Genomic DNA, 19,727 nt, shown 5'->3' with positions numbered 1-19,727 from the left:
GGGAGGGTCCCTCGCCATGGTGCGTGAGGCGGGATGGGGATGGGGTTGGGGATGGGGATAGGGATAGGGGAGGGGGTACGGCTGCGGCTGTAGCTGCCGCAGCCTCTGCTTCTGCGGGCGGCGGGGGGCTCCTCACGCAGCGCTCCCAGCCCGCCCCTTCCCGCCAGGAGCGGCCTCACCGGCCTTCCTGGAGAGGCCTTGGGAGCCTGCGGCGGGTCCCCTGGGACGCGGCGGGCGGCCGTGTGGGCCGTTAACGGCGGTGAACCCCCTTGCACTTAAAAGCTGCGCCCTCCCCGCCGCTCGGCAGCCCCGGGGGAAGGGGGGGGACGGGACGGAGTGGCCCTGCCTGTCGCATGGGCGCGTTTCCTCCCGGAGAGGTTTGCGTCCTTTTAGGCCTTCCCGGCAGGGTGGCGGGTGGGCGAGGGCAGCGGGCCTGCTTTTGTGCCGGGACCTGCCAGCGGGCCCCTCCGGAGGAGCGGGGTTAACGTGTGAAACTAGTGCCAGTGCCTCTTAAGATCTCTGTAGGTGTTCAGCATAATTTATCTTTGACTTTATCTTCTCTTTTTTGGTGGAACTGATAAGCTGCTGCTATAAGTTAAGGGCTTTCTGAGATATTGATGCATGACCTTTTGTCTTTACCATGGTGTGTGCTCCTATCTTTCCTTTAATGTTTTACTTAACTTCAGTAGAGTATAGCATCTTTGATTTCTTTTCAGCCAAAGTTACGAAAAACCCAAGGAGGGAAGCAAGAGAAAAAGGTTATCCATCCTTACAGCAGAAAAGCTGCGCAGCTTGCAAGGGAAGCACACAAACAGGAAAAGAAAGAAAAGTGAGTTGACTATGTAAAATCTGTGTACAGACCAAAGGACAGCATCACAGTAGATATTTTTTGTTTTGTTGGAGGAGGGTGGTCATGGAAGGGAATTGTTATGCTGTTATAACCTTAAGATAAAAGAAAAACCTATATAACTTAGTACTGCTGGGCCATGTGAACTGACAGGTTTACATTCATGAAATGAGCTTATAAAAAGAACATATAGTTCTGCTACCTGATTTTAGGTATTGTCCTGACAAGTTAGGTTTCTTCTTACTGCAGCATTTTGCTTTTTATAATCTGAATGGCATGATGCTGGTGATTTCACACGAAGCTTAGTTACCTAGTTTGACTTTACTCCAAGATTTAATAAGAATCCTGCTTAGGGTCTAGCTTCTTGTGCTGAGTTCATAGAAAAGAAAACCCAGAAACCTTCCTGCAGATGAGAGGCTTATGAATAAAACTGAATAGTTAACTCCTCTTTGGTGAGTTCCTGCTGTTCCATAGCAAGTTTGGTTTTCTGCTTTTAAGTTTTACTTCCCCCTTCCACAGAGGGAAAAGATAACTGGAGAAGGCTGGCCTTCAGTTTCCATTCTGTCTCAGCTTGCTAGTTGACATTTCTTGTTAGAGTGCTACTTTTGGTTCCTCTTGCAACAACAAGAAGTTAAAGAATTCCCACTGGAATACTATTCTCCCATTTAACTTGGTCTAATTACATTACTTCATGGAGAAGGTTTTAAGGTATATGTTAGAGATTGCACAGGGCAATCTATTTTGTTGCAGGTAAGAGAATACCAAATGCATCGTGCATTTCTCTGCTTAATGCATTAATATTGCAGTAATTAGGTCATCGTTTCCGTGAAAAGGAATGAAAAGATGCTGACTTTGTACTGACTAGGCTTTGTTACTGAGGCAGCTAGATTTGGCAAGTCATAGTATGTAAGTAATGGTGCTTAATTCTAACACAGGTGTTTTTTCTGCTGAACAGCTGAAAAGTTTAATGCTTTAAGGATATTCAGAGCAACGTCGGGATGTCTTGGCCTACTGGAGCCACCTTTGCGGTGGTGGACTCTTAATCCACTGCTGACATTGCCAGGTGAAGTCTACAGAGCAAAATATGGAATCAAAATTGTTTTAGGAACCAAAGGCCATTTAATAGTTTTGAGCACACAGGGTTCAGTAAACTGGAAATATTACTGACTTTCTAACTGATTCACTAGACCGATATATTCGCAGTAAGCAACTGTAGCACGCCTTGTCCTTTCTCGTATGACGATCTAGATGATCTTAACCCTTAAGTTTGGTTAAAAAAAAAAAAGTTCTAGGTCCCCCAATGGCAGACAAAAAATTAAATTCTTTAATTTATTGGAAGTTTCCTTTCTTTCAGCAGTTGTCACCAAATGTATTAATTTCAAGACTTGCTCATCTGAGAGTTGGTTCTAGTGCCTAGTCTTTAAGATGTAGATTTCTGTCTGTGCTTGCCAGAGTAGATTAAGTCTTATAGCTCAGCACATGACAATACCAGTCTTTTATCTGCACTAGCCCCCACGGTTGTAGTTTTACAGAAGATGCTCCAGTTAATACATGGTGGAATGCAGCTCTCAGTTCAACCACATTAATTTTTGATATTTTTTTTTTAACTGCACCAGTAATTGCAATACTAAAAAAAATTGATTTGTTGGATTGAACAGCAGTTAACATCGGTGCTGGAGAACCAGGTTACACAAGGATGAATCGAGGGTATATGTTGCAGTTTACTTCCTGTGCCTTGCAAGTAACACCCTACCTTGACTAGCAGTAAATGTAGGACAATTGCTACAGTGTCTTCCTTCTAACACCTGATGCCACTGGCTGTTAAAGACAGCTAAATGCTCCTTGCCCTTTATTTGGGCTACAGTAGTTTGCCCTGTGCACAATGACAGGTTAATGCTTTATGAAAGCTTTTTTTTTTTGAGGATTTAAGTTTAGTTGAAACGTTTTTGCTAACACATACAAGTCTACCATGTTACTTCAGCCTTTCTTTGTAAAGTTATTTGCTTTTTAAAAAGGAATTTTACATAAAAGAAACTTACTTATGACTGAGTTTTTTACCTGTTGAAGAGACAGTGGGCTTTATAGCAGTATAGTTAGCCTTCCTGTTCCTTTCCTCTGAAATGTAGCAAAAGGAGCTAATCATGGCAGCAGAATCCTTCCAAGTGAAGCAAGCAGACCACCTTTGTGGTCATGGGTTACCTGAGGAAAAAGCGCCATTTTATCAAAAACGATTAAATATTGGCAGCCAAGCAAGCTAATAAAAGGTGAGCTTCAAGCAGCCCGATGAAAGAGCAGATAGTTTATCCTGAATTCTTGTGGGGATCGGTGAAACCTAATGCCTTCGCAGTGCAAAAGTGCTTAATAGAGAGAAACTCAGTTTAAGATTAGAGGATGTAGCTAGCTATCCTTCCCCTTAGGCTCTCTTTAGGATGTTGATAGTTATCCTCTTCAGGCCTCACAGAGCAGACATGCTCCATACAGAGAAACTCAGGCTCTGTTTCCTAATTTCTGCCTTTTCTTTTCCAAGCTCCCTTACTATTTCAAGTGTGAGGCCTCTAGGCTGATGGTAAAAGATGTAACCCTTAATTTTGTATAGAGGAACTGTTCCACCAAAAGTAGTGTGTCAGCCTGGACCATCCAAAGCATATTGTGATAGCAAAATGATCTATCTATAAATAAGATTTCTACATCTTGCAGTTCTGAGTCCTAAACAATTAACTAGCATTGTCACAGATCGGCACTTTGTAGACCTCTTTTGTTGTGGTGTTCTAAAAATGATTTGCATTAAAAACATCCTCCAATTGACTATGTTCTATTTTCTGTACTGTCTTGGCTTGAAGAGCAACTTAACTCAAAAGACATGAATAATGTTAATTTCTTTTCTTCCCTAGTGTCTTTAAAAGACTTGTTAAGGGTTCCAGTTTCTTTTGGATCTCTATTATCTTAATGAGCAGCTTGTTAAATCTTAAGATTTTTTTTTTTTTTTAAATATTGGGAGTTAAGCATGTGTTTAAAAACAGTCAGTTTAGCCACTAACTGGTCTTTTTAGTGTAATTACTTAGCTTTCAGTTTCTTTAATATAATGGTGGGGGTTTGGGTTCACTTTGCAGAGCTCTGAAAAAGACAAGATAAATTTCTGATGCTGTGGACAGAGGAAAGCTTTTCACTCCTACACTTAGGAAAAAGAAGTAGCCCACACCAATTTTTTTCTTCCTCATTGCTTTTGCAGGTCTATTAAATGTCTTCTTTTAATGACAGCTGATAATACTAAGTAAATGGTCTGGCACTGTTGCTTCCAAATTTGTGACTTAACTGCAGTAAGTTTACTGAAGACTTTTTCACTGGCAAATGACTTACTGAAGTTGAAATATTTGCAGAAACAATTTTCCAAATTACTTCTATTTAATGACAGCCTTGTTCTCTGCTTGGAAGGTTAACATGTCCTTTGGTAGTAAATAGGAGAAGCTGCCTCGTAATCTCTACAGTATTTTCTTTCTTAATCCCATCTACAAATCTGTTAGGTTCTTGACCATGCTTCTTATCGTATAGAAATAAGCTGTCTTAAATGGGGGGAGGGCATAAAACTGGAGGCAGTATTCTCAGGGCTGGTGAGATCATACTGAGTAAAGGGGATAATATCTCGTACAGGCTAATGCAGTTCTGCAGCATGGAAAAACTTGGATCAGAGGCAGTCAGTGAATCTAGGAAGTTCATACCATTTATCTGTATTATTTTAATTAAGCTGTGGATTTACTTGTCACAAGATGCTGTAATTGCGGTTGGCTAAATTTGTGCAGTAATACTTTTTGAACATACGTACGTTTTATCTGTTGATTACTATTCAATACAAAGGTATTACCTTGGGTGTAGGAAACCCTTGAAGGGCATGTTAATGGAAGGTGAGAATGTCTTTTGTAGAAGTATTGGTAAATGTTTGTTTTGGTTTTGTGTGGTTTGTTTCTCTTGTTTTTTTTGTGTGGTGTTTTTTTTTTCCTTTGGTACTTGGCTGGAGACAGGATTCGGGACTAGAGACAGTTTAGGCTTCTATTTACTTTTTAACTTTTCTATATGGTGGAGGAAGAGAAATAACTACTGTGAACATTCCTGTTTATGTTAAACAGGAAAGGAAATAGCATTTAGGTAGGAGATGCATATTCAAGTATCTTTTGCCCAAACAAAGTAATAAAAAAGGGAAGACAATACCCACAAGGAATTTCAATACTTAATGCAGCACTGGAGAGGAGGGAGAAATCCTGCTCTAAGTTGCAGAAGTCTTTTACAGCCTCCATTGTCCAGATACTCTTCAATGCAAGCATTCTCAATGAAATATGACAGTAATAATAAGCTTATTGTCTGGAAACTATGGCTGCACTACAAAAGACCAATCTTGACTGTAATAAGAGGAGACAGACCAGTCGGTCTTAGAAAATTGACTTCAATCTTAAGTCATCTTGTTCACTTGAATCGCACCTTTTTCTTGCCTGCACCCCTCTTCTCAGTTTTCCTCAAGCTCTAATGAGCAGCCACAAATTCCAGTGTATTCCTACCAATTTATTCTCTCCTAATCTACATGTGAATCCTTATTCCTATAGGCAACTTGTTTGCTCTGTTAAATAATTACAAAGGTGTTCTTATGAGACAGCAATAGCTGGTTCACTGGTGCCAGTAGAACACTGCTTTTTCTACACTTTAGGAAACTAGACCATAATGGGATATTCCTGGAATTTCTCTTAGTAGTGATGTACCAACACCAATCATATTTTGTTTGCAGCTGCTGAAATCTCTATCTGGTTTTCGTAGCTAAAGCTGATCTAGCACTGGATATTTTTTTTTTCTGTCATTTTCCCTCCTGAGTCAAAATACACCCTTTCTATTGTGCATATATTGTAAATTTTTTTAGGAGTGTGTGCATTTCATCACAAATATACCAGTCTAATACTGTCATGCTCTGAGATATGAGAGCTAAGGAGTTTTTACAACATTTCTTGATCTGGCATGAAGCAACCCCTTAGCAGTAAGCAGTAGCCTTAAAATATCTCCTTATGGAGCTCTTCCTTTGTTTCTCCATAGCTTCTCTGTTGTCTAACCTCTTAATCTCCCTTGAGCCACTATGCTTCTGCTTGCACTGTTTGCAGCGGTGATGCTTTGAGGTATGCTTTTGCAGATTTTTTTATGTGGAACTGAAAAAATGTTAGCTCTTTAAATTATTTATTTTGCTTACAGAAATAAAAAAAAATGAACTGCAAAAAAATCAGAATTTTAAATTCTTATGGGGCATTTTCATATGGAAATATCCTCAAATGCTTAATCAAGCCGCTAACTGGTGCATAAGCTAACAAAAATGGACATGTGTAGGGAGAAATATGGAAGGTATTTAGCAACAAGAAACAAGGAAGTATGTCCTGTCAACCATGACACTTTTTTTCCTTAATGGAAGAGCCTATCTTAGTTCTCAGAGCCATAGATGGCATTTGTATGTGTGGATATTATGGGGTAAAATACTGAATTGGTAAACTGATTTGGCAAATATTTATTCATTGTTAGTATTTAGAGTAGGACCGTTGAATACCATATCTGAGATAAAGCGGTGCCGATGGAACATGAAGGCTTTAACCTTTGAAGTACCTAGTAAACATCAAGAAAACCACTAATCATCCTTATCAATAATCAGTGCCTAAGCAAACGATTTTTGGGAGGCAGGTGGAGGAGAAAATCATTAAGAAGCAACAGCCTGCCACAAGACTGTATCCTTGTCCTCACCCTCTCTTTCCCTTGAGCAAAAGATGTTACTCATTCTGTGGAAGGAGATGAGAGGAACGTTCTTTCACTTACCTTATTTGATTAGTCTCCCTGCTAATACTATTGTCTTCTAGCAGTCATTGAGCTGAGGTTTTTATGAAAAGTACAATAAGGCAACATGTGATCCTATCATTCATTATTTGTCATACTGAAATAAGTTGTGTACACCTAGAGACTGAAGGTTTTTCTTCCAGAAGAAAATCCTGGTTATACACTTCATTGCCTTGATAAATAAACAATCTAGTGACCCTTGCAGGTGCAAATGGTAATTTGTAGTGTTTTAAAGCATTGATACATGACATGATTTATGATTCTAATCAGGCAGCTTTTCTAGATGGCATCTAGTTTTCTCCATGGCAACGCTTTGCAGATGTGCTTGGCTGGCTGTGTTGCCATGCAAGGTTCACAGCAGGGACTGCTGGTGTGGAGTTCCGCTGTGTGGAATATGTGTCCTTTTCTTGGTTGCTATTACCATTCAAAACTCCCTGGTGTAAGCCCTGTGTGGGCTACCTACCACCATTTTTATTGAAGGCACCTTCTACAGCTGAGTTTTAAAGCTGACTTCTAATCTAACTCCTTTTTCCTTTGTTTTTTACACAGTCTCATCCAGGTCTGTCCTTTAACCCACAGGAACGAGAATAATTTTTGTTTCAACACTAAAATCTTTTAATTAATCAACCAGCTTGGGGGTTTTTGGCAGATATGATAAAAGTCAAACCCCATGCTTGAACTGTATAGACTTTTGCATTAAAAATGCTTATCCCAGATGCTCGGGTATCTATAGAAGTAAAAAGGCTTTTCTTGAATGCATTAGTAGAATCCTTAGCAGCTCACACATGCTGTGCATTTGCTTTCATGTGGCTTTTAGACGGTGTTCAGAGGATGAAATACTTTTTGACAAAGCTAAACCTTTTTTTAATAATGGAGGTTTGTGGCCAAGTGACACAAGTGTGTTTGTTGCTGGGAAGTAGGGCTTTCTCTTTTGATCTGAATTTTTGTGACAGGTGACAGACTTCTGTGCTCTGAGTTACTTCAGTTAACTCTAAAATGGTCATTAAATTCTATATACTACAGGGAATTTAATGAAGGAGCACATTAGCTTTGAACTGTGTCGAATTTTGGCATTATTTGTTCTTTGTCAATGGTATACTTCATGATTTTCTTTATCCTTTATCAACTTTCTTATTAAATAATTTTTTAAAAGTCAAATTTATCAGAGGTTCTTGGATATATACACTGAACATGCATGGCTAAGATATTTTTTCCAGTGACAAATTTCATACTTATCCCAAAAATGTATTATTTTCCTTTCTGGAAATAAAGTGACATTCAGCAACATTCATTGCTGCAGACTGAATCTGAGAGCTTCAGGACAAAAACACATGAGGCACTGCATTACCTGTTAGAAAACTTGGATTCTCTGAGAACTGCTCAATAGGATGGGAATTTATGCTTGATTTGTAAGGATCTGGTGTGGTGAAATCTTTTGTTCTTGATCTCCAAACTCATTAAACATACCAGCAGAATATTAGAAGTACTTAATGAAATTATTACAATGCAGGTCTTCGGTGAAATTCCTTTTGCTGTGCTCTAAGAAGAGCGTTGCATCCTAATTTCTTCCAAGAAACTGTTTAACTTAATAGGTAAACTGGACAAATTTCAGATAGTAGTTTTACCAAAAAGTAGAATTTTTAGATGAAGCAGAATAAGTTTTACATTGTTCTGAATTTGGCTAATACTTCTATTTGAAATTTTACCCTGACTTTCATTGTGACTCCAAAAAAAAGATTTTTGGAGAGAGAAAATTAAGATAATTATTTGTATGGTACTCATTCCTGGCTAACATACCTGCTTTTTTCTCTGCTAGGTTGAAGACTGACAAAGCTGTGCGTTTGAGTATTATTGGTGAGCAGAAACTTCTATTACTGAATACAGTATTCAACTTTTTAGCCTAGATTTAAGTTTTACCAACTTTATAGATACTCCAATTAGGGTTTCTTTCTCTATAATCTGACTGTAATCTTAAAATAGACTTTGTTGAAATGCTAAAGTACCTGACATGTTCATTCAAGTAGTATATACAGGATTGAAGTTGGGGCTGAGTATAGCCTAATCTTTAGTCAGTGTGCATGACAACAGGGCAATATAACACAAAACGGACGTTTGGTCATCTGTACATGTGTGTATTGTCCTTGTCTCCATGCTTTTTTTCTTATAAAAGAGGAGGTTATATGTAGGTTAACAGACACATTGTGCTAGCAAGTAAATTCAAAACTTTGAGACACAAGCTGGAATACTTTTCTCTTTCATATTATTGACCTGCACCTTTTCAATTTAATCTGTTAAAAAATTGTGACAATCAGAACACTTGCTCAGCCATTGTGTTGTTTTTTTCCCCTTGGAGTCTTCCTAAGTTTCCCTCTTAAGCAATTGATACAGTGGTATTTTAAACACTAATTTCCAGTAAAGCAAAGCGTAATGTCTTTTTTCCATAAGGAAGATATAAAATACATCTGAAGTGATGTGAGAATGTTTTTATTACAGCTACCTCATACCTGGTACACACAGTATCAAGGAGTCTATTATGCCATTCGAAATCTTGAAAAATGGGTGGTTATTTCAAAAACTTTGAAGAACTTTAATCTGTGTTGGTGCTACAGTGATGATGTAATCATTAATGTTAAGTTTATTCTTGTAGGAGAAAAATTGCAATGGTTTCAGAGTCACCTTGACCCCAATAAAATTGAGTACACAAAGAAGGAAGCTGGCGAACTAATTGAAAAGTAAGACTGGTGTTAAAAACAGGATTAAAAAGCTTGATTTGTCTTTTAAAATAAAGGTCTTAAATAAGATCTGTAAAGTGATGATGACTCAGAGGAGGACTTTTTATATATTGCTATTAATAATATCAAGTATTTGATTTTGTTGCAACTGAGGATAATTAGGTATTGAAAGATGTATATTTTCACACTAGAATTACTGAATTAAGTCATAAGTTGTTTCTTGGGTTTTTTATTATTTATAGTGCTTTTATAGTGTGTGGAGGACTGAATGATTTGGACAGTAGTAATTGCATTAATTTGCTAGTTGCGTTATTCAGTGAGACTTTAATGTACAGATTTCATTCTACTTACTCCTTTATTCTTTAATCTTCTCAGCAAAGAAAATTAAACAGTACTCAGGTGGGTCAATTTTTAGGGTAGGAAATACCAAAATTGAATCTGATAAGAAGAAACTCAGTTATTTCTGTGCTGCTGGATGTACGTACCTGTGGCTTGTCACCATTTTTCACATAACATAATATATATGTATTCTTACACAGGTGTACCATATCAGTTTCCTTTCAGAAGCTCTGACATATTTCCTGCACTGTTCATGAAACCTGTAAACTGCTAACCAATGCTAGTGGTACTGCAAAGGCAGTAAAAGCTTACTTTTTGGATTTGGGTTGAATATTCACAAGATGATGTAGAACACATGCCAAAGAAGAACTTTACTTCAAAAATTATTATTGAGGTGGTGAAATTCAGCAATTAAAAGTTAGGAATACTTAGATTTAACACTGGTCTTTCAGAGCAGGTGAATTATAATAATGTGGGAGCTTTGTTTTATGCAAACATAGATTAAAAAAAAGGCAAATAAAAAAACCTAATCCTTCTGGAAGCTGCAGATGATTCAAATGAAGTTCTAAATGGAGCTTCCACTTTGAAGATTAAAGTAATAGTTCAAATCTAAGAAACATCTCTGACTAATTTAGAAAGTAAATACAATTAGTAAATTAACTTCTTAGACTATAAAAATAATTCTGTTTTGCAAAAGTTTTGCATGACTGCATCTAGCATAAATGCATTTTATTTCTTTCAGTTATATGTGTCGATTCAATGGTGAACTGGAGCAGATTGAATTACAAAACAGTATTAAAGGTAGACAAGGGAGACAGCATGGTTCACGGGAAACTGTCATCAAGCAGACCATAGAACGTGAAAGACAACTCTACGAAGGCTATGGAATAGGTATGTAAAAGCATTAGAAATAATCCTATGGTCACACCTTCTCCTGCTGCTCACAAGGCTAGAATCTAAATGAAATTTCTAGCCATTATCTTTCTTTCTCTCTTTGAAGGACTTAACTAACTGCTAGGTATTTATGCCTTGCAGAGGAGTTTAGGAGGAGGGGCAGGGTGAAGAAAAGGGGGAAAAAAGATGGTGGAGATCTGACTCATATATTTCTGCTTTACTACGTTGCCTTGGTGCATCTTTGCTAGTACTGGCTCTTCAGTGCTGGCATATATAACATATTTTTGAAACTGAAGTAAGATTAATACACCTGTTTCAAATGCAAATTCTGTTCAGCAGCTTGCTTGGACCTTCATTATATACAAAGTATTTTTTATCTTAAAAGTGCATTTCAGTAGGTGTGCATATTTTAACAGGCATTAGCATGAAGGCTTTATTTGCTCATGTGGGGAATAACCAGCATGACTTTCTCTACAAATTAATTACTTTTTTTAGGTGTGCTTTGTTGTCTGGATTTGTGCCAATGAAGTCTTTAATATACAGCTGTTTCTAACGTTCTTTCGATAATATACAAACTTACTGTTAGGGATAAACCTGTGGCCTGACTTGCCCCTTTCCACTGAGGTGGACCAGTGGCATGAGGAACTTCAGCAAGTTTCATATCATGAGAGAGTGGGTTTTAGGGTTCATGAACTTGAAGAGAACCAAAGCCTCTGAACTTGTGGGCCTAAAACATCTTCAGAAAGAGACCTTTCATTCCACTAAGGTTGAGATGTTTCTTGTGGGAGAATGATTGCAGCAGAAATGGTAGTACTGATGTATTTCCAAAATGTGAATATTTCTGGAGTTTTCCTATTAAAATTTAGATATTCCAGGAAGAAATCCTGGGCTGTTGTGACACATCTACTCTACAGGCTCTATTCTACAGGCATAAATAATAACCCACAAATAGAAAACCACATTTTTCCTTTTGTTCTCAAGCAGAGGAGTTACGCTTCTTTCTTTGACTTCTGGGAGATGGTGGTGAAGGGAGTGTAAGTGCTCTGTGTGTGTGAAGGCCCTAACACTTAACCTCTTAATAATCAAAAACCCACAAAAACTCTGAAGATTTAAAATTAAAAATCTTGTGGATAAGAGCCTAGTTGAAAGCACTTTGAGTTTTCAAACATTCACCTTGGCCATTAGCACAAGATTAAGTAAAATCATAACGCCAGATATTCTCATTGACTTTTTTATTACCATTTATCTTCCTTTTGGGTAGCCATCTATGCCAGCAGATTATCTAATAAAATCTTCTGAGGAGCATTTGTGTGTAAACCACAACATAAGCATTAGAGCTGAAAATTTCCTCTTAAGATGCATAGTCTTTAAGAAGAAACACTTAAACTCTTTTTGAAGGTATTTGCTGTTTTTGGAGGTAGTACACAGATGCAAGCTACGTATGAGAAGGAGAGAAATAAAAGACTGAAAATTTGATAGCTGGAACTAGGCTGAAGGGAAGCAGCAGTAATCTGGTGAAAGAAGGGAGAAAGACAAAGGGATAATGAAAGTGCAAAAAGCAAAGAGTTGTTTTGAGGGGAGTCAAGTACAAAATAGTAGTGAAATTTATGTATTTTGCTTTAACAAATAAGCATGTTGGAATTGAGCGATGAACTTGGCTTTAATGCTAAAGTATTGTTCAGGTGCAATCAGTCCTTCTAACAGTGAAAGTATGTCATGGAAGACATGAAAAATCTACATTGTTCTGTGGTTAGGATACAAAGCACAGCAAGGTTTAGATTGTGTGTCATACTACCTTTTCCCCTGATTTATATTGTGCCAATAAAGAATATGAATGGCTTTAAAATTTTGCCAGTGCTACTTAGTACTTTTACAACTTGCAGTGGCAGAGGAATTGAGGAATATCTGTACGACTTCATGCGTAATCTTTGATTTCTTAGAAGCGGGGGAAAAATCATAGGAAACTAGATACTACGAATGTCATCAAATAGCTCAGTTGTAGAAAATCTCCTTTTTGGTTTTGCCTTTAAATTTTAATTCTTCCTTTTTTCCTTAGTGCTTTGTGGAAGGCTGACAGAAAAAAGCAATAGGACTAGATAGAAAGATGTCAAATGCACAAGCACAACATAAAAATAAAGAAGAATCCAGAAATACTGTAAGCAAAATTTGAGGTTATTATAGTATTAGTAAGTAAAGCATTCAGAGAGCATGGTGCAACTTCACATATTAAAAATGCTCTCAAATCATTCATTATTTGTTATCACAGCTGCTGCAGGTTTTGCTCTCTGTCTAGGACAATATTCATTCAGAGAAAATAGTTGCTGCTAAATACTGTAATTAGAGATTGGGAATAAATGGAAATCAGCTGGAAACTGTGCTTTTATGCTGTAGCTCATTATTATCCCTGGAAGCTGTAGTGAGTGGAGCTTTTATAACTGACTTCGTATTTGTTGGGTTTTTTCCCCCTATTCTTGAACTCAGTTATTTTTTGTATGCATGTGCATTTGCTACGAAGAGACTACATGATATGAATTGTTTACATTTAGGAAAGTCTCCTGAAATTTGATGCTGTATATATATCAGATATATGTAAATGAAAAATTAATTCTTCTTTACTGACTGTTCACAAAAGTGGTAGATATCCAAAAGCATAGTAAATTTTAGTCTTTTTTTAAAAAAAAACAGTACCTATACAGGGAACATTCAGTCTATCTGTGAGGTTGTTGAGTTTTGTTGGCAGCTTCTTGTCACTTTCTTACTCCTTACATATATCTACCTGAATTTCACTGCAGTTTTCTTCCATTATCGTTCTTCATGGCAGTAACCATTTCTCTCTCCCAAAGCAAAGCTTTGCACAAGAGATTTACCTAAATCGCACAAGGACTGATATATCACTGCTCTGCCAGTGCTCTGCCCAGAATATAGGCTGCATATATATCACATCCATTACAACTGTCATACAGAGAAACACTCAAGTCAGGTCAAAGGATGACATTGCAGCCTGAAATTAAAAAAAGGGAAAGGATGTTAGAAACTGTAGATACTCTTCAGACAAAGAATCCTTCAGTTACACAATAATGATCATTACAGAAAACAGCAGCTAACAAACAGTACAGTAGTTACACTAGCAGACATTAAATGCTTTCCAAGGTGTTTTTTCAACAAAAAAAAGCAATTGAAAAGGCTCATTTGAAAGTCTTGTCATTGAGTCCTGGTTTGTCTGAGAGTAACACTGAGCTGTATGTTGTATCAGTGCTTTGATGGAAGGAACAAATACAAATCTCAGCATATTTCTGGGGCAGTTGGCCCAAGTTAGCATGGTGCCACTTCTGCCACACTCAACTGTTTACATCACTAAGCTCTGTCCTACAATAAAACCGAGTAGGCATTGCTCCTTGTAAAATATGTGAGAGAAAGGAAGAACTTTCTCTTGTGGGGGCTGGGATGTTTCAGCATTTGTCACTGTGCTGCCAAGAGTGCAGTTCAAGGGACTGCAAAGAAAGCAAGAGGGACCGTACCATGGCTTTGTTTCAATGTTTAGTTGGGAAGGATGGACCTAATGTGGCATTGATGTTTATCAGAACCAAGGGATCAGCAGACAAATGGATTAGGTAAGTGTTTCTTTGCCTTGCCTTGCTCAGCTGTGAGCAGTATCACCTCACCTACCAAGAAGCAGGCTGCAGAAATCAGTGTAATTGTTATCAAAACATTGTACATATATTATTGTTCTTCAATTGGTAACTTTATAATCCAGTGTGAAAGGAAGCAATATTTTTCTGAAGAGTAAAGGCTATCTGGCCACAAAGATAAGTGATAGGTATCATCAGTAGCAAAATCAACTATAATCCTGCATTGATAGCATGATCTGATTTATGACTGTAAGACTTGGGGAAAATTGATAGATGAACAAAGGCGGAACTGTATATTCAGGGTTCGCTCAAGGACAGTATAAGAACTTGCTGAAATGTCACATTTTTAAAAGCTAAAATAATAAAGTGGATTTAACGTTACAGAGGTAGCAAGCATCTTCTTTGTTGAGAAACCTGCTGGCTGTGAAATCTGTACAGTTCATAGACAGTAATGAGGTATTCTATACTGTGCAAAAATTTCAAGGCTCATAAGGCATAAATCTCTATAAATTAGTGAAGATTTTAAACATAGGTGACTTACCATACTTTAGGACTGACCAAGAAAAGAATGACACTGAATCAAAGCAAAGCAGCTTAGGCATCCTAGGTAAAATTCTGCATGAGTTTATAAACTACACATCTAGTAGGAACGTTTTGGCTACTCCAGGAGGAAAAAAAAAGGTCTGTCCCCTGGATCTCTGTACAAGATGTTCGCCTTCCTTTTTGCTACCAAAGGTAATAAAGATTTGTCATGAGTAATGTCACTTACTTCTGTTAGTGGGGAAGACTGAAAACTTTCAGTCATTAAAACTATTGATGTTTGTGTCTGTTCAACCAAGAGGAACATCGGCTCATGAGAGGAGACAAGTGCCAACAGTCCATGTAAATATTATGTTGCATTTACTGCAGCATTTAACAGGCATTTCAGCAACTGTGGAATGCTAGTTTCCCAGTATTGAGTGGTTTATAGAACAGGTATTTAACAATGGAAACTATAATTGCATTGGAGTGAGACTAATTATTACCAAATAGCCATTCTTTGCTCTGAGTGTCTTATTGCAGGTGGAAGGAAGTAGCATTATATTCCAGAATCCAAGAATGTGTTCTATTTAAACACCTAACATCTTACTGTACTTTTCCCAGTGCTTACATTTTAAAAACTCACACACACACAGATGTTCTTGTACTGCATGGTAAATTTTACAAAGTGTACTTAACTGTTTTTTATGTTTTCTTGCTTGAATTATCAGAGTTACTTTCCTAACGCTACTGCTGATCTGTCTTGCTTGGAGTGGTGACTTAAGCGCTTTGAAATTTTTTTCCAAAAGCATTGCAAAATACTTATGGACTGCTTAGTACTCGTTAATTTAGAGTGAGGCTTGTATATTTAGGTCAGCTTTGAAACTAAGCTTTCTTATTTTACCTTTTATCTGTTGTCTATAGTAAGTTCTGCAGAGCAGAATTGTCTTTTTATTACGTGGGTGAGTGAATGTCTGTTAAAAACTAGCATAACCAGACCTTGATCTTGGTTGAGGATGTTAGTTATGTTTTTAAAAACAAATAATAAATTAATAATTTTGCTATTTCTTGGATGTGTCAGTTTAAAGAAAATGAAGCACCCTCTTTTTATTTGTCAGGGTTGGATTTTCAGTAACTGGTAGATTTGAATTCTGGAACAGTTCATAGGTATAAGTTCACTTCCTTTAGTAGTGAGAGGTCTTCCTGTTTATATATTGCTCTAGAAACTTTCTAATATGAATCCTCATTCTCATTTTCTTGGTCTTTTAATTTCTGAAATAACGTGTTCAGCCCTTTAGCTCACATTTCTTTCTTTGAAATGAGGCTCACTTGAATAATGTAACACATCTAATATAATTTAATTTCATTCCCATCAGAAATCCCAGACATTATGAACAGAAAGCATCTTAAATTTTTCAGGTAAGTTCTTTTTCTTATCACTACTAATCTGTTTATGCAAAACAGTGTTTCTGAATTTGTCATGTTGTATGTCTTTTTTCTTTAAAAAGAATTTATGCAAAACTGTCAAACAACATGTCATTTGAAAAGCAGACTAGGTATGGTGTTGCTATTTTGGCATTTCTTACCTGTTACAAGCTAAACGCTGGTGACAGTTAATCATTAAAACATTGGAAGGGTTAGAAAGCTTCAAGAGTTAGAATTCCGCTTCTGTAGCTCAAGTATCTTTTTTCATTATTCTTAGAGAATATTTTCTCTTTACCCAAAATTCTCACCTCAGCTGTTCACTGATTTCCACAAAAAGGATTAGCATTTACTGTTAGTGTTTAAGGATCAAGACATAGATTTATTGATAAATGGAATTAAACTGTTTTCTTACGCGAAATGAGATTTCAAATGGTAATTGTAGTCATATAACATAGTAACCTAAGTTATTTATAGTCAGAACTTAACTAACTAAAACAGCACTAAGTTCTTAGTTATGTTTTCTAAGATCCAACTCTAGGTGTAGTAGAGTAGTGTTTGTGTGTATATACTAGCTGAAAATCTTAAGCAAACTGATGACCTGAATCCAGTTAAAAGATCTGGGAGCTGTGAAACTTGCTGCTAGCTCATCTGGGCCAGCAAGCCAGTCTGCCTTGGTAATGGATTGAGTGAACACTCTTGCTGACAGCTCTATCAAATGAGATACTTTAAAGGAAAAAAAAAAAAAGAATTACGAATGCTTATGTTGCAAAGAACAATATACCACTAACTCCTAGGGGTGGTATGTAGCCAGAAGTCATACTTATAGGATGTTGGAATAAAGCCAGAAATCTCAAAGAAGAGACAGGCTTCTGTGTTTATAAATACACAATTGATTTCTTGTACTGGGACATCTGATGGAAGCATTGTTATTTTATTACATTGTTAGAACAAAAACGTGTATCTTATAATTGACAAATACTGTCTTTGCCCTTGAGAAAAATTATCCATGAAATCTGCTTACTATAATCAAGAAAGCATTCTATTAATTGACTTATGATATTTAAATGAACCCTTCTTCCTTCATGCAGCCTTTTCAAATAATATACTTTCCATGAATTAATGTTTACTAACATTTTGTGCCCCCTTGAAGTCAGTCATACAACATGTTAACAGTTACCATAAATCATAATGAAGGACTTTATGTACATGCGATATTAGCTCTGCAAATTGAGCATCCACATGAAGAAATTCTTCCAAATTGCTTTGCCATTGCTTACAAGACTGGGAGTTTAGTGTGTCAAACCCAAAAGCAGGTGGCCTAAAGTAACTGAGGATACAAATAATCTGTGGGAATAAAGTGAATCATATATTTTTTGTTCAGAATGTCAAATTTGAAAGTACTTCAATCTTCACAGAGAAATTACAGCTGCTGTAGTGTACAAGATCAGGTGAAACCGTTGGTGCTTATTCATACTGCAGTGGGACTGATAGTATAACTTAGAAAAGCAGCCTCACTTGAGCTAGCGTCTTCTGAGGAAAGGTGAATTAACTCTGTCGTTTCTTCTTGCTATTTCTATTGATAATTGGTTTTCATTACTTTTTTTTTTCTTTAAGAGAATGGGATGGTGATCTGAGGAAACTGCCAAACATCAAAATGAAAAAGCTCTCAGCTACGGATGCTGCTTGCAGTCACCCTGAGATGGCAGATGTGGAAGCTAAAGAAGAATTAAATAAAGCAGAAGAGGTGGCCTAATAAGCACCAGCTGATTCAAGAGCTGAAACAGCTGAAGGGAGTTGTAAGAAACCTATTTTAATTATCACTGGAAACAAGAATAAATTCTAACTATGTTTGCAAAGGCTTTGCTAGTTGCATTTTCTGTGAACTCACTGTGTACCTATGGTAAAGAGTAAACAGTATATTATTGGGTAAACCTGTATATTATTGGATAAAATTTTTTTAATATAAATAAATACTTAAAATCTTAATTGTGTCCTTCTCATACTGTGCCTTCTCTTTAGGATGCAGGCTTCTGAGTTGACAAAGCAATTTTTTGTATCTTGAAATCCTGACTAGTTGAGTACCTCTTCCCTGGTCATAGAGCAGTCAGGATTCAGACACCTGTTAGAAATACCTTGTGGTGGGAAATCCTTACCTTTTCCTGGTAATGGCAAGAATGTATGTCATTTAGTATATAAATAGCAGGTAAACAGTGGGGCCAGCTAGTGGCAGGTTTTATCCATTTCTTTTGGTGGCTGGGATGTCTCTAGGTGTACGCAGTGTTGTGGAGAGCAGTGACAGGCCTTATCTCACAAAATCCTGTGCTGCGTGGCACAGAACACTCACCTTGGGTGTAAGAAACACTGTCCCATTTGGTGGAAATGTATGTGCAGAAGATGAGATGCATGGAGCATCAGTTAATCATGAAGAACTCTTCTCTTGTACTTTCTCTTGTCTGAGAAGCTGTGTCAGGAACATAGAGAGCTGGAAAGACTTCAATAAAATTGAGTATTTTATGTTTTGTCAAGAGAATTTGAGAGAATTACACTGTCCTCACCACTCTGTATTGAAGAATTCAGATCAGAAGCCAATTAAAGTCTCTGCAGTCTGTTATTAAATATATATTTTGTCCATATTTTTTTTTGCTGATATCTCTGAGAAAGCTATGCATTTTAAAATTAAGTTGCTTAGGACTTTTAAATAGCAGGCTTGCTTTATGAAGTGACTCTTTAGATGCTTTTAAATGTGTTTTTCAGGAAGGTTCTTAGCAGATTCTCACTTCTAATACTGTAAAACAAAAAAAAAAAAAAGGAAAAAAAAAGGCAAGGGCAAAGCCAGGGATAATTTCACAGCAGGCATTAAGTAGGACATCTCTGTTAGTGCAGATTAGATTGTCTGGGCACAGAAGTCACAGTTCAAATGTACTGTCTGTACACGTTGTAGCAGTCACAGTTCAGATGCCTGTTAATTATGTGGAAATAATTATTCCTGGTGGATGATCTTTCTAGTACTTGATCCCCAATATAGTTCTGTGTGTTAAGCAACAAGGTTTTGTCAAGGTAAATAGCTAGTGAGTTTCCCAGGTTTCTTTTATGGATATCCAGGTGTTTATTTTCTTAGCTGTGCAGTAAGTGTTACTGATGAGTTTTACTCTGTTAACATCTGTATTAAGTTTTTCCCTCTTTACAAAATAGGCCCATGCTGTCCTTTCATGTTTTAGGAAACCAATCTATTTACGTAATACAGAATTAACCATGGTCCTCCTTAAATTAATCTAAAGAAGAAACCTGAATAAATTTAACAGACCTGAAGCATGTGTGAGTGATCTAATGCATCTTCAGATGGACTGCAAGTCTTAAACCTGATTAGAGGTCTTATCCTCTGACACCAGCCATGTCTCTTGGCCATCAGGTCACTGCTTTGTGTTTGTGTTTTAGAAATAAGCGTGCTGAAGTTCAGGGCTGACCTTTGATATGTTTTTTTTTAACCTAGTT

At 37.1% G+C, this 19,727-nt stretch overlaps 1 protein-coding gene across 1 annotated transcript; it reads left to right on the top strand.

The window, feature by feature from the left end:
• Positions 1-348: 348 nt before the first annotated feature.
• TMA16 (translation machinery associated 16 homolog) lies at positions 349-18,092 on the top strand. Its single transcript, XM_009815187.2, is given in 8 exon segments — positions 349-377; positions 717-829; positions 8,514-8,551; positions 9,345-9,429; positions 10,511-10,659; positions 16,187-16,229; positions 17,850-17,981; positions 17,983-18,092. Coding segments are annotated over 8 exon segments (651 nt in total). The 5' UTR covers positions 349-353; the 3' UTR covers positions 18,050-18,092.
• The last annotated feature ends 1,635 nt before the right edge of the window (positions 18,093-19,727 follow it).

The sequence above is a fragment of the Gavia stellata genome, chromosome 5 (assembly GCF_030936135.1).
Source record: "Gavia stellata isolate bGavSte3 chromosome 5, bGavSte3.hap2, whole genome shotgun sequence".
In the NCBI taxonomy this organism is placed as follows: Eukaryota; Metazoa; Chordata; class Aves; order Gaviiformes; family Gaviidae; genus Gavia; species Gavia stellata.
This window is presented reverse-complemented; position numbering and strand designations above follow the sequence as displayed.